Source organism: Sparus aurata, chromosome 17 (assembly GCF_900880675.1).
Source record: "Sparus aurata chromosome 17, fSpaAur1.1, whole genome shotgun sequence".
Lineage (NCBI taxonomy): Eukaryota > Metazoa > Chordata > Actinopteri > Spariformes > Sparidae > Sparus > Sparus aurata.
Window position 1 is genome coordinate 28,180,103 of NC_044203.1, and position 12,366 is coordinate 28,192,468.

At 38.3% G+C, this 12,366-nt stretch overlaps 1 protein-coding gene across 1 annotated transcript; it reads right to left on the reverse strand.

Moving 5' to 3' along the window:
* Window positions 1–2,721: 2,721 nt before the first annotated feature.
* On the reverse strand, window positions 2,722–11,664 carry ifnlr1 (interferon lambda receptor 1). Its single transcript, XM_030394878.1, has 7 exons — window positions 11,312–11,664; window positions 10,207–10,336; window positions 8,233–8,408; window positions 7,948–8,132; window positions 6,798–6,939; window positions 5,580–5,710; window positions 2,722–4,633 (listed from the first exon to the last, which is right to left on the reverse strand). Exons 1-7 carry the CDS (start codon window positions 11,358–11,360, stop codon window positions 3,674–3,676), a joined length of 1,773 nt encoding a protein of 590 aa, XP_030250738.1. The 5' UTR covers window positions 11,361–11,664; the 3' UTR covers window positions 2,722–3,673.
* Between the last annotated feature and the right edge of the window lie 702 nt (window positions 11,665–12,366).

Consider the following 12,366-nt stretch of genomic DNA (forward strand, 5'->3'; position numbering starts at 1 on the left):
TCATTTGGCCATCCATGAAAAAGCTACTTAACCTCCCACTTCTCTTTAGGAATACATATTTTCTACGGGCCCTGCACTAGTTCATTCTAATTATTTATCCATTTATAAAGTTTTTTTCATAAAACGATCCAGTTGCACTTTACACTCTTTTTAAAACTGCTAAACTGCAGAAAAACAAACACAACACTTTCTGCACCTTTATTCTTTCCACTACTTAATTTTGAACACAAATGTAATTTGTAAAGATATGGTGACGTAAAGGCATCCTGAGCAGAGAATGAAGTCGCACTAGTGACTATGTTGTGGCTAGAGGCATGATATTTACAGGTTGTCCACCCATCCGTTTGCTGTCTGTCTGTCCTTCCCATTCTTGTGAGCGCAATATCTTAAGAACACCTAAAGGGAATTTCCTTAAATAAGAACAAAAGGACTTGGACTCAAGGATAAACTGATTACAATTTGGTGGCCAAAGGTCGTTTTGATATCATGGTGCTATATTCTCGTAAATGCCATATCTCAGAAATGCCTTTTCGGGAATTCGTCAAATTTAGTAAAGAGGTCCACTATGAGTCAACGATGAACAGGTAAGATTTGGGTCGCCTAAGGTCAAAGGTCAGAATCACTGTGACCTGGTGGCATCCCGCCATATCTCAAGAACACATTGAGGAATTTCTTCAAACTTGGTAAAAGTGTCCACTATGACTCAAGGTTTAACTGATTAGAATGTGGTGGCCAAAGATCAGAGGTCAAGTAACTGTGACATCACAAAACACAATTTTTTACCATAACTTAAGAATTCATACAATAATTACCATACATTTATTGATATTTTGCTATATCCATGATGACAGATGTAAAATGCACTGTGACATCATTATATCCTGCAAGAAAATGTTCTGGCCATAACTCACTGCCTCATCTCCGGAAAAGCAACTTCGAGATTTGCGTGCAGAGGCATACAAATGTGATATTGTTTTGGCCTACTTCATTGAGTGAACAGCTCTGTCTGAGATGCCGGTGCTCAAGTGTGATATCTAGTGGCAGTGAATGTTGTATATTTCACCTTTGACAGCAGGCTGTTGAGTTGTACCTTGGATCCTTATTGTGTGAGGCTGTGCACAGTATGTAAGATCATTGCCTTTTAAATACAGCACAAAATATATTCAATATGGCAAACAAAGTTTAAGTTCATTATTCTAGCATAATTTACTTACTTTTGTTGGAAATAAGTGACAGAAGTTTTTGACCAAGTAATGTATTGTAAGTCCGGTTGATGGTGTCAGGGTTCAAAATACTTTACAGCTCATCGGTTTTGGAAGAAAGGGTTCCTTAATATTAATTTTTCAAAATCTAAGTGAAAAAGTAGTCACATTGCATTTTACATTAACACTGTTCTTTTTTTCAGTGTTTAATATCTTAGTGATGCAACTCAACCTCCAAACAGGAACTTTCCAACATAAATATTAAGGAAATATTCACAATATGTAGGGTAAAACAAAACTAATTTATATTCATTCGTCATACAGATACCTTTGTCCTCTGTCCATAATGCCTGTTTTGTGACTCACATGTCTCCTGACTCACAGTTTCAACACACCTGACATTATTACTTTACAGCTGTGTATAAAAGATTGCGTTCAGGCTGTTAAAAACCTCGCTGTTATCGGCTTGGCTTAAGTTGCGCCATGACCCCACCTTCTAATATAGTTTTACACGCTCATTTTTCTTCCCCTGAAAGAACAGCAAACAATGAGGGGAACAAAGTGAGTTCATGAACTTTGAGTCATATTAATATAAAACAGTACAACTGCAGCCTTTCTCATGTGTTTCATACAACATTGATGACACTGAAATATGTTGCTGTATGTAAAAAATAACAAATTCAGTCATTTTAGTCCCATTTGAAACATGTTAATGTTTGACAATAGACATCAGTATGTGGCTAATGCTTTCTTCAGCCACAAAGATATTAGGTTTGCTTACAATTCTAATCTTTAAGGCTGGCTGTCCACATTGTAATTTAAAATTGACAGATTGGGTTTGTGTATTTAGAGAGTGTAATAAGTTGCAATAATGTGTCGTCATAGTGACACACAAACACTCTTGCTGTCTACTTGTGACTTATTTATGGTAGGGTGCCCGTCACTGTTGACACAAATATTTTTAACTTAAAAAAAATGTTGCTCAACACTCTCCTTTTTTGTCTCACACCTGGAGAATTTGGATATGTTACAAACACCTCCACATTCCTTTTTTCCTTGTACTCATTCATATTAACATTTTGTGTTTTGCCCCCTTATTTAACTACTCCTCAGTCTGGGCTTCCTTGTATTTGGCTTGAAAGTTTTAATTTGGTTATATTACTCTATTTTTAAATGTGCCAATATACTATAGCAGTTATGATGAATATAATTGTAGTACTATCACATTTCTTCATACAATGTGACAGGGTAACTTGCACTCATCTAAGGTACTGATAATGATACTGTTAAAACATGATATTTCCTGGGATGGTTATCATGCTGTGAAAATCTCATGTTGCTGCAGCCCATCAGGATGATATAATGTAACTGTACAAGCTGTCTGGAGGGAAGCGTCTGGTTACCACGAACACAAATGAAACCTTTTGCTGTAGCATAAATTGAAAATGTTGTGCTGCTCTTTCATTTCTGTCAAGTGACACTCATCGGAAGTGTCCCTACCATAAATCAGGATTAAGACTTTTTGTTGATTAGTGTTCAGCTTTTATTAAGAATCAAGCCAGCTGCAGATGTGCAGCTTTGTTAGTTGTCACTGTTTGTTGCAGAAAAACCTATATCAGACTTAGTTGAATTTTACGAATTGAATTCATACAAAACATGACTGGTTTAATCTTTGTGTTTATGTCATGCGCACATTGAACACAATGTAAACATATAAAATACTACTGTTGATGTGGAATATACTGAGATATTCTGAAGGATTATGATTAAGGGACACTTCGAACCTTACATGGTAGTTGATATCTTCCCTTTGCTTGCATATGATACATTTGTGTACAAAACAGTCACTCATCTGCGCCACAAACAGATGAAAAGCTGAGGTTATATCAGTTGTGAACATAAAACAATCTAACGTCTTTTAAATACAAATTCTGTTTATAAAAAATTTGTTTTTCATCACCAATAACTTTACAAAGTAAACAAGGACTTACAATGGATGCACAATACATTTTTCTTCAAATGTAGATTCACAAATTAGAAATATCTATTTATATTTATTTAGTATAGTACTTAACTTTATGCATTTCTGGATTTATAAATAAAACCAGTTTTACAACAAAGCATAATATAATGTGTCACATCTTGGAATGAAATGTAGTTGTAAAATATGACTTAGTTCAGAAAAGATCTTGATTGTTTAAGTGTCTCTGAATAAAGCACCGCACAGCAGACAGCAAAGCCCTCCATCTGCCTTGAGTTGTGCATTGTCACTTGAACACCTGTCAGTTCTTTAAGTGATTAAGTGAATTTCCCCGATGTGGGATGAATAAAAAGTCTATTCTTCTTCCATCAACTTCCTCCTCCTTTTCTTAAAGAAGGTATTTCGCGCTTAAAAGTCTTTAACATCATTTGAGGTCCCAAATGAAAAAAACAAAGGATGTTTTTTCTATTAAAGATTGCACAGAGGAGAATCAGTCTTGAATTTGTAACATCCAGTCTCCCAGAAGAATTTTCCTGGATCCTCCCTCTCCTACTCTGTCTTCCACATCCTCTGCTTCGTCCTCCTGTTTGTCACCAGTCCAGTTCCAACCATAGTCAGTCTTTCTGTATTCACAACTGTCTTTGGATGCAGCTCCAAGAATTGAAGGCATCCAGTTGTGTTTGTAACCGGATTCAAATGAGGCATCACTGGATGATGATGTGTTTTGACATCCTGGCTGCAAATCAGGAGCAACCGGTTGAGATGGGCAGTAATGGGTGTTGCAGTACTGCTGGGTTGGTGTGTTTACACTGCTACCACACCCAGAGTCTGACCACTCCGAGCCATCAAAGCTCTGCAAGGACGCTAACGTTGGCCCCTCCTGCTTGGAGTCAATGAGGTCGGATAAAAGGGGTTTTCTCTCGGTGTCACCTGTGCTCCTTGGTAACTGGAAATTGAGCAACGGTAACATGAGTTGTCCATTTGGATCACGCACCGTGTGCAACAGCAGCGGCCCAGCTTGATTGCTGTCACAAGAATCTGGAGCGGGTAATGATGTTACTCCGTGTGAAGTCACCTTTGAACTCATTCGGCCTTCATCCCAGCTTCCTCCAGTGGACAACAATTGTAGGTTGCTGGTTTCCTTCTCTTCAGCAGGAACATGGACAGCCACCATGCTGTAGATCTCAGAGGACTGGGCACTTGTGTCTTCTGGATTTGGGGCTAGACTGTGTGCACCTGTGCCCACAGAGGAGCCACTGCTGTCTTGCCAGGCTTGGCAGAGGATGTCCTGGGGAGAATAACCGTCAACGGCAACTGGGGGCACAATTGGCTTCATCTGGATCGTTGCGTAAACTGTTTGGTCAGTTTCAGTGCAGATCACCAGTTTGGAAATGATGACATTTCCATCTGGAGACTGTAGTATTGCAGGTCGGGTGCTGAGAGTGTTTACCTGTGAAGATAAGGAAGACCGACCCATCAAAGTTTAATAAGTGCTCTATTTTTGCAAAAAAAACACAAGCTTTTCATTGTATTGGAAAAATATAAATGGATATATACAGAAAATTAGAATGTGAACAAATGTGATTGATGGAAATTTTATGTGATCTTAGGGTGCGTCAATATCATTATTATATCAATTGTGATATGAGACTGAGATATTTGACATATTTATATCAATATATGACATATGTAAGTATTTTCACTTTTCCTGGTTTTGACGGCTGCATTACAGTAAGGTGATGTAATTTTCTGGATTAACCCAATTTACAATATTCTTATACTTGCCTTTACTCACTTAGTCATTATATCTACATAACTAATGATTATTTACTAGGGATAGAATAGAATAGATAAAGCACACATATTGTATATTGCAAGGAAACTATTTGGTTGAAGTTCATTAAAGTTTGACTTTGATCTGTAGAAAATATAAAAATCATAATTAAACTGTGTCAGTCAATTCGAGCATTTATGAAGACTTTAAGATGAGATTTTGAAATATTGAGATATATTGTGTAAAGTGATATAGCCTAAAAGAATCACCACATTATTGGTAGGCCATACTACCCAGTCCTGTAAGATCTATCGAACCCTCTGAAGATGAGTCAAAGATTTTTCACGTTGTAAATTCAACGCCAAAACAAGACAAATAGAATTATTGAGATCACTGAAAGCACAATGAGTCACCGAAACATTCTTTCACTAAACTGAAAACAACATCCACAAAATCTCTCTTTAATAAGTCTTTAATTACTCTCTGGTTGCTGTGTGACATAAGCACCCTGATGAGGAATACAGTACTCAGTGTGCCAAATGTGTCTGACTTTCCTGTAAGGCAACGTTTCCTTGTTGTGACCCAGACACACCAAAGGACAATCAGGAAAGAATAGTCTTACCAATTGCTGTGGCATGCTCTTTTCCTTTCCACCCTTAACATAGTTGCACATACACACACCCGCCGCGATGACTATGGCCGCCAGAAGAGCAGCACTGGTGAGAAGCCATGGCAGAGGCCTCAGAGGATTCTCTGAGGGAGAAGAGACTTGGTGTCATTTACTCTTCCAGGAAAAAACAACACATATGTAACTTCCAATACCCTCAAGTGCTTTAAAACAGAGTGTTGTAAAAATCTGCATGGTGACACATGCTGAGGCATGCCTGTGACCAAGGACTGTTGAATATGTACCAGTACACATATTTAGCTCTCAGGAATGGTTCCAGGAACTTATCTAAACAGAAATCTACAGAGGAACCTATAGAAATGGATTCTCCATAGGAATAGGATAGCTATGGCCACGAGTCCATTTTGAGAGTTGGAATTGCTTTACACATGTCTAGTCAATACAGGTATATTGTTGCTTGTCGTCTACATTCTTTGTGGTCATTTTAAGCAGTACAGATTAAATATATCGCATGCTGAGGTGAGAAGAATGTCACCTTTGCACACAGTGTAATCTAATCTCCTGTCTCATCAGTATGGCGGCAGAAGAGCAGGGAGAGGTCACAAATCATTCGTCCAGGAAAGGCTCATCATGTCATTTTACTATCATTCAGAAGTTAAGTGGGATTTTAGGAGACATGGATTCACACTATAAACAATGTGGATAATATGCCAATGTTTTTCATTTAAATGCAAAACCAGCCTCTGTTATTTTGTGACAATGAAGCTTATTGCAGATACGGTCGTAAAAAAGGGGACTGATTTAAAACAAACTGACACAATTTATTACTAACCACCACATTGTTTCCATGTGGCTGCAATCACTTGAGGAGATGAGCAAAACTACTTCACAAAATAGATTAAAAAACACATCTCAGCTTCATTCTTGCATTTTCTCAACAGCAGGTGGGTCCTTGAAAACTTCCAAGTAGGATGTTGTTGAGTGTCACACTGTTGCCTCAAGTGAAATAAAATTTTTGTAAACGATACTGCTATCTCCAGTTAGGTATTTATTTAACTTCATCTGGTTAAAACTGACGGGATTTTCACCCTATGAAGAAAGAGCCTATCGTAATAGATTTCTTAGTGAGTAATTGCCCAATATCTGCTGATCAATGTATTATACACTTCTACTTTGTGTAAGAAGAGAAGAGGTTGCATTTATCCTTCTCACCTTGCAGTGTGACACAGAAGGTAGCATTCTCACTCTCTGAGCGACCCAATTCAATAGAAGGCTTGTAGACCACGTAGCCGCAATACTCTGTTTTGTTGTTCTTCAGATTAACAACAAACTGGCCAGTCTTGGTGTCATATTCCTGTAATTGAAAATATATAGTAGAGCTATGTAAACACAGCAATCATCATTGGAAAACATACATAAGTACGTACTTATGTGGAGCTGATTTTTCTGTATTAGTCCCTTTTATTAGAATATAAATATGTGTGTGTGTGAGTGTGTGTGGTTGTGTGGGTGTCAGTCAAAGGGGTGTCACTGTTCTCCAAACCATTTCAAATTTAAACATTTCTTTTCAGCACTGGCGACTATACCATTGTTATACTTACGCATTTTTTAAAGTTTTAAAGATCAACGGATCATTGGTTTTTTGCCTACTGTCAGTCACATTCAAATTCTTTTAAAAAAAGATCATATCTAGGATCGCAGAAGTATTGGTACAACAACAGCCTGACTATATTGGTGGCTTTTTGCAGGTTATGGTTAGGCAAGGTAAAATAATTTTTCATCAGGAATGAAGATTTTATAGGTCAAAATGCTCCCCCTCATGGATTCAACAATTAACAACAAGAGATAGAAATTCAGTTTCTTACAACATCTGTACTATGTAAACCCACCCTAAATAAATCAATAAAGGATCTCTGGCAACCTTATCAGTTCTTTTCAGTTTATTTCTTCCCCCCCTTGAGTAAACCCTATTTCCAAGCATTTGATAAAGGATCTCTGAAAATTTAATTATACCTCTGTACCTTGGCTATATTTTTTCCTCGAATACATACAAGCGGCAGGAATGGATACATAAAAAATACTGGGAGAATCACATTTCCTGCTTCTGATTTAAATAATTAAAATGTAAAGCTTATTTTGATAGATTTATAATGGAATCATTTGAAAATTGTGACACCCCTTATATGGAAGCAATACATGGTTCCAGTCCTGTGTGTTAAGTTAGGAGATACAAGGATCACCTGTCATACGCTCATCTTTGGTTTTGATTATTGCATTTTATCATCTCATGTGTGGTGGCTTGTATAATTCCATGACTAAATACTTTTGTACAGCATGTTCTATTGTTTAAAGGAAGACTCACCTGTGCCGCCCACACTGGGTGTGTTATTTTTAAGGTGTAATCAATCTCAGTTTTGAAGGGCCTATTTTTGCTGTTGGTGATGATGTTGGCAACAGAGACTCCGTTTGGCCCCAAGGGCAGGTTGACATTCACATGCAAGGATGACACCGTTGTGTATGTAGTCAAGATGGGTGGGCCAAAAATAGCTATGGACACAAACAACGAAGAATTAATAAATGATGCAATAGGTAATATCTGGCTTAGAGGAAACAATAAAAATATATGAACAAGAATGGAGATTCTTACTGTCTGCGATAGGTTTAAATTTGGGATTTGTAACGCCCAAACAGTGACTGTTGACCCACACCTGAGCCCAGTAGTGAACATCATCAACTGATGGGGTTTCTGAAGTCAGGTCACAGGACAGAGCAGTTATGTTCTGACACCCCTCTTTTATCTGGTACGACTGGCCTTCAGCATCACTGAAAAAAGTGCAGTACAGTGTGATCAAACTGTGATACTGGAAGGAAAAGGACATGATGATGTATTACTAAAGTTTCAGTGGTACTGAATGAAAACCACATGAAGGTCACCCCGACCATGCCAAATAACCCATTCATCATTTGCCTTTTGAAGGAGACGAATGACCGCTTTTGTTTTAACGAAGAACTCATATTGAGCGGGCTTAGATAAAGCATTCTTTCTCTGCAGCTGATTTGATGCTGGAAGTCAGTCTTGTGATTCCAGGTGACAGTGCCTTGGAGAAAAGTCAATAGGGTAGGGGAGGCACTTGACATTTGTCTGGGAGAATGCGTCATGATTAATTAGACGAGATGACATTTCCGCTTTGTTGAGACCATTTGTACAGATGAGTGAAAAGAAGAAAGGGTAAAATCGTACATGGAAGCCATGAGCGCTCCTTCTCCTTTCACTGAAGAGAGCAGAGTGCAGTCCATGCTAATGGCTGTTAACAGCCCCTATAGCCTCCTTATTCTTGCTTTAAGGCTGTTGGCAGTTGAATCCAAGCAACAGAGTGGTACAATTCAATAGCTGCATGGTAGCTTTTGAGCATTTCAGTCATAGAGCCAATTCTAGAAGAGAGAGGGATATGAGGATGCAGAGGAAATGCACCTCTCAATGGCCTCCACACACCATGGTCTTCATATAGCTTAAGAGATAACACTTCTGTTTTCTGCATTTTTGTTACTTTAAGCAAATCTCATGGAGAGAGCTGAATAAGTTCCGTCTTTCCCAACATACTGAAGACATAAACCTAAAAAGGCTAAGAAGTTTCCTTCAATAGTATTGTAGTTTTTAGCAAATATTAGTCAGGTAGGCATTAATCTATTTCTGTGATTCTGTGTTACTGAGTATTTACAGTGGGAGGACAGTTTAAATGGGAACGGCTCAAATTAACATCAGCGTCCATGTTCATCATAATTGAGAAACATCTCAACTAGTGCGATAATGTGGCTAATTAATGTGTTTGTTTTTTTTTTATATCTATGACACACAGTAAGAAAGTATTTCTAGAATAGGATCAATTAATTGTTGATGTTGTTCTTTTCATATGACCACAACTATGATATTGTAGCTGCAGTAAAATTATCTATCCCCCATAGTTGAAATGATGAGCTATGAGAGATGAGAGATGAGCTAACTATGGTAGGAAATGATAGGAAGATGATGATCATGACAACTGACATTTATAGCACTACCCCTATAGGCACTTTTAACTGTCTATGCTCAAGGAACGAACATGAGCTGTAACATTGTTTTATGCTGATGTATACTGTCAAGACAGTGCATTTTATTCTTATGTATTTATTTATCTATTTTTCCTCTTTTATGTTTGTATGTATCTTTTTTTCAATTTTCATTGCCTATTTGTTTTATTTTTGAATGAAAATAAACCATCAGTTGCAACCCTATATAGAATCACCAGACTTATCCTTGAATAAGATTAAAGTCTTTGTCAGCATAAGATGTAACTAATGAAAACACTTTGGGTAGAATACACTGTGCTAGGTTTGAGTTACATGTAAGACAGTACAATGCTATATATGCGCCCCACATTCAAGCGCAAACCATCTGGTGACCAGGGTTGTACTTAATGCACTAATTTGTTACCAGTCCACAAACACTGACGCTATGAGCTAACTGAGTGTTTACCCTTCAAACACATTTATCTGCTTTGACCCACCTCTCCATATGGATCTGTAAATAGAGACACAAAGGTGGTTCTTACAAAGGTGTAATAATAACTGTTCTGGGTCTTACCTTGTGTACTGGACACTGTAGGTGACATTTTCCCCGGGGAACAAGGTCGGGTCCACTGGGTCCCAATGAAGTGTGTTGTGGAAGTTCCTTGAGTGAAAATATACTTTCCAACTGGCGGTTGAAAGACAACCTGTCGGGGAAAAAGGGGAAAGGAGCAAAGTCTATGTAATCATTTTATGGCGGATGGTAGTGCAGCGTCTTTGTTCTCATTCAACCTGGTTTATTTTCATAGAAAAGGTAATTTGTTCATGTAGTACTTTTTTATATATACACTGTTGTTTTTGTACTTGAAATTAAGTAAGGAAGTCATTTTCTGCTGTAACAAAACCCAGCGAAAGTCTTTTCTTCTCGGGTTACATCTCTCTTTTATCCATGTTACAGCACACATTTTCAATCACAGCTCATACTGCAAAGCCATTCAAGCTCCAGCACCCTCCTTATATGGGTTCCTGAGAGAGGCACAGGTACTGTAGCTGCTAAGGCCTGAGTGACACAGCAGCACATATACACTGGACCAATAACCTCATGGAGATTATGTAAGATGGACTTTGTCTCTGCTGGTGGCTGACACAAAAAAATTCCCCGTCTTCCTTAACTTTGCCGGACACATCTTTGATGCAAGGAAATGATCGCCATCTCTCCCACCTCCACCACCAGAAAGGGATACAGAACACCATCGTGTTGTACCAGCAGTATGGTCATATTACTGTTATGTATTACAGCCCATGTAGTTTATTGACGATATGAAAGACACAAGGTTGAAAATCACAGAGTAGTCCATTCAAAATTAGCATTTATATAAGCTGTACAATGATAGTCAATATTACATCAGCAGGACTGTAAAATGAAATGGCATTCTCCATCGATCACTATCATTTAAAATGACCAAAATCCTCATTGTGTTCTGGGACTCTCTTCATTTTAAATGAGAGGAAATCACTCTCTGTCAAATATATTACTGGCCTTTTTATTGCTTTTGTGTTACTGTTTATTTCTCCCATTAGGACTACTCTGATGGATAAAATGGCCCTTTAAATGTTGAACTACCCCTAATCAGCATCTGGAAATCAAAGCAGAGATCCGTGTTAGCTTCCCGTGTACTCACCGTAGCAGAACAGGAGGAGGGTGATGACCGTCACTGACCACATCTTCATTGGGTATGTGGCAAACAAAAAGTCCTAATGTGAAGTTGCTGCTGCTAAGTTGCGAGTTCTAAACAGGACTAACTTAAAATACTCACCCTAAACAGGCAAAAACAAAACAAAACAAAACAAAAGCAACCTGAAAACTCCCTAATCTCCAAAATCCTCCCAAACGAAACAAGAGTCAATGACCGCAAGTCTGTGAAATCTTGACGTCTTTTCAGGTTTCACTGCATTTTCTTCCCTCCACTCCTCAATCATCTCTGTGTCCGGGGAAAGAAGGAGCGGCTATGCTCAGGTGTGCAGGTGTACTTTGGTATATGTTATCACTTTGTTCCTGTTTTTCTGCTTACTGTATGTCCCGCCCACTCACGTTTTCTCTCCAGACTCTCAACTTCCTTTTTTCCTCCTTCTCCCTCCAACACCTTGAGTCTCTTTCTCTCTCTCTCTCTCTCTCTCTCTCTCTCTCTCTCTCTCTCTCTCTCTCTCTCTCTCTCTCTCTCTCTCACTTTCTTTCTCTCTCTCTCTCTCTCTCTCTCTCTCCATGTCTGTCTGTCTGTCTGTCTGTCTCTCTCTCTCTCTCTCTCTCTCTCTCACTGCTTGTCTTTCAGGTTTCTACAGTTTACGGTAAACAATCTTTCAACATAAGACAGAAAGTGAAAGAATATGACAAGACACACATAATAACACCTGAGATGTGTATCTCGTCTCAGGAACACTGCGTTAAATGGAGGGTGAAACAACCTGTTGTCGGCTTAAGCATTGTTTTTCACACAATTTAGGTAATGAGCAAATGAGCACCTGAATGAACAAAAGTATGAATAGGTATGTAATTAATGTCTGTTGCAGTAATGATAGTGTCAGAGTAATGATTCAAAATGAGCTCGGACATTGTTTTGCCTTGATCTAATTCTCATACAGAGACGTAACATGTGTTTTTCATTAATTCCAAATTGGCATGTGAACAAAATTTAAGATGTATCTAATTGTTAACATTTGTTGTATCATCTGGCACAGG